The sequence below is a fragment of the Littorina saxatilis genome, unplaced genomic scaffold (assembly GCF_037325665.1).
Source record: "Littorina saxatilis isolate snail1 unplaced genomic scaffold, US_GU_Lsax_2.0 scaffold_3074, whole genome shotgun sequence".
In the NCBI taxonomy this organism is placed as follows: Eukaryota; Metazoa; Mollusca; class Gastropoda; order Littorinimorpha; family Littorinidae; genus Littorina; species Littorina saxatilis.
Window position 1 is genome coordinate 3,653 of NW_027128666.1, and position 2,757 is coordinate 6,409.

The 2,757-nt window shown below is 46.4% G+C and overlaps 1 protein-coding gene across 1 annotated transcript; it reads right to left on the reverse strand.

Moving 5' to 3' along the window:
- Window positions 1-378: 378 nt before the first annotated feature.
- LOC138957019 (uncharacterized) lies at window positions 379-2,541 on the reverse strand (the record flags this gene model as incomplete). Its single annotated transcript, XM_070328195.1, is given in 1 exon segment — window positions 379-2,541. A coding segment is annotated over 1 exon segment (769 nt), but the record flags the coding sequence as incomplete, so codon positions are not given.
- Window positions 2,542-2,757: the final 216 nt, after the last annotated feature.

A 2,757-nucleotide genomic window follows, 5' to 3' on the forward strand; every position in this document is an offset into this window, starting at 1 on the left:
AGTGATTGCACAAATTACTTTGGCGATGGTGGTGGTACTGATGATGATGATGAGGAGGAGGAGGAGGAGGAGGAGGAGGAGGAGGAGGAGAAGGTTGAAGATGAAGATGACTATGTGCACAACCAAACAGACATACAGCCACACTCACACCTACACATACACACACACATTCCATCACCAACAACAACAACAACAACAACAACAACACACCACACAACACACACACACACAGCCACCACCAACACCACTAACAACAACAACAGTAACAGTAACAGTAACACACACACACACACACAAAACACACACACACACACACACACACACACACACACACACACACACACACACACACACACACCACATAAAGATCCAACTCACCATCAGTCGAGGCTTGCTCAATGTATCCAGGGCAATAGTGACTGACCGTACTCCCAGCCGGGGTGGCCTGCCAGCAACTGAACCCGTCCCACGTGGCCGGACAGTACCCGACACCCTCCGCATCGTACCCGTTACTGGTCCTACCCCCAACTTGGTCAGGACTCGGGGTAGTCTGAGCCGCCAGCTGCTGCTGACAGCAACGCTTGGCAGCTTGGCAGCAAGATTTCCAACGCTGGCATTCGTAGCCTGTCTTGCTGAGCGCCGAACACACTTTTTGCACGTGAGTTCCGTTGTCGATGTCGGGTAGCACCGTTTCTATAGGGCTTCCGGACGCGTTGTAGATGACAATGGACTGGGTGTTGAAGGAGACTTGAGGTCGCGGGTCCTTCTCGCCGTACAGGTAGAACAAGCAGAAGCCGCAGGCCCACAGGTTGAAGCGACGAGGCGTGAAGACTCCCATTCTGTCCCGACACATGCCTCTGGAGGCGGGTTTCACCGTGCCGTTGGTCACCACTGGGGGCAACTCCCCTGACCGTGTGGAGGGAGAGGAGAGAGAGGAGGGAGAGGAGAGAGAGGAGAGAGAGGAGGAAGGGGAGTCGGCTAGGGGCATGGGTACTGTGGAGGTCACGCCCTGGGTCAAGGCCGGGTCACAAAGGTCAAGGAGGACGATGATGAAGGTTATCCAGAGTGTTCGCCATTTGCAAGGATTGAAGAGACGACTTGGTAGCAACGTTGCGGTGATGTTTCTGTTCCTTATATCCACAGCCATCGCGATGAAGCGGGTTGTAATTCGCCTTCTTTCTAATGAAAGCTAACGCAAATCATCCAGTCTGTAGCGGGTTGTAATTCACCTACTGTCTAATGAAAGCTACCACAAATCATCCAGCCTGTAGCTTCTGCGAGTCCTCTTGATACACACGCAGGCCTCAGCCCTGTAAATCTTGCAACGGGAAACATCGAAACACTCGCACTAATGAAAGAGGCACGGTTCACACACTCAGCGGGAAGCTTCGTTGGTCCAAAACTTGTAAGGCCAACGTACTGTACAATCACTGTGTTACTGCCAGTCAATTGCAAACTACTAGGGTCCAGCTTCTGCGTTTTTGTACAAAGTGCAAAGGTTAGCTTGCATTCAAATATTGTGTCGCAGAGAGACACGTACAAAACTACTGCTATTTAGCGTCAGTGTGCACAATTTAGCGTTCAGGCACTGCGTCGTGGCGTGTCATTAACAAGGATTATAAACTTATGTGACATTATCGTTTTAGGCAGGGGTTGGGCGCGGTGACAAGTGTTGGTGAACAGCAGTTATCAGGAGGTAGGTTGTCCAAACGTTCACACTTCACAAGTAGTACCGGTGTCAGTAAGTATTTGCTGCCTTGTCGACAGCTGCTGACACGGAGTTTGCATTATGGTGATATAATTTTCACTAGTCAGTTAAACGTATCTCTTTGTACAATATCTTGCAGGACAAAAACAAAACAGAGGTAGCTAACTAGCAGCTAGTGTAGAGACGAGATGTCTTTGTTTGAACGGTTTTGCTGGAAATGAATACGGTGTTTATTTTCAGTCAATTGAACTCATCCCTTTGTACATTAATATTGCAGGACAAAACACAGATGAAAATAACTATCAGCTACTGCAGAGACAGGATAACTTTGTTTCAACAGTGTTTCTGTTAAAAAATAGTGTGTATTTCTCAACTCTAAATATCAGCACGAATAGGCTGCGTTGTTGTGATTGCAGTATGTGTAACAATACAGAACATCGGTTGAACGCCAGATTTTCCGTTCAAATATGATGCTGAGATTCGAAACTCTTAAGTATCAGTTTGAATAGGCTGCGTAGTTATGCTTACATTATGTGTAACAATGCAAAACACTAACTATCGGTAGGAATAGGCTGCGTTGTTACACTCATAGTATGTGTAACAATGCCGATCATCGGTTGAACGCCAGATTGTCCACTCAAATATGATGCTGAGCTTCAAAACTCAGTCTAATAAATTTGAATAATTATGCTGCGTTGTATAAGCGTACAGTGTGTGTAACAATGCGAAACTCTATCTAAATATCAGTAGAAATAGACTGCGCTGTTATGTGCTTCAATGCGAAACTCTATCTAAAGATCAGTAGAAATAGACTGCGCTGTTATGTGTATCAATGCGAAACTCTAAATATCATGGTGTGAATGGGCTGCGTTGTTATGCTTACAGTAGGGGTATCAATGCAGAACATCTGTTGAACGCCAGCTTTTCCATTCAAATATTGTGCTAAATCGAACCAAACCTTTTGTGTCTCGCGTTACAAAGTACTAGGTTTGAACAGAAGCATGTATTGGTATGCAACTCTCACAATTCCACAACTCGATGACGATTTC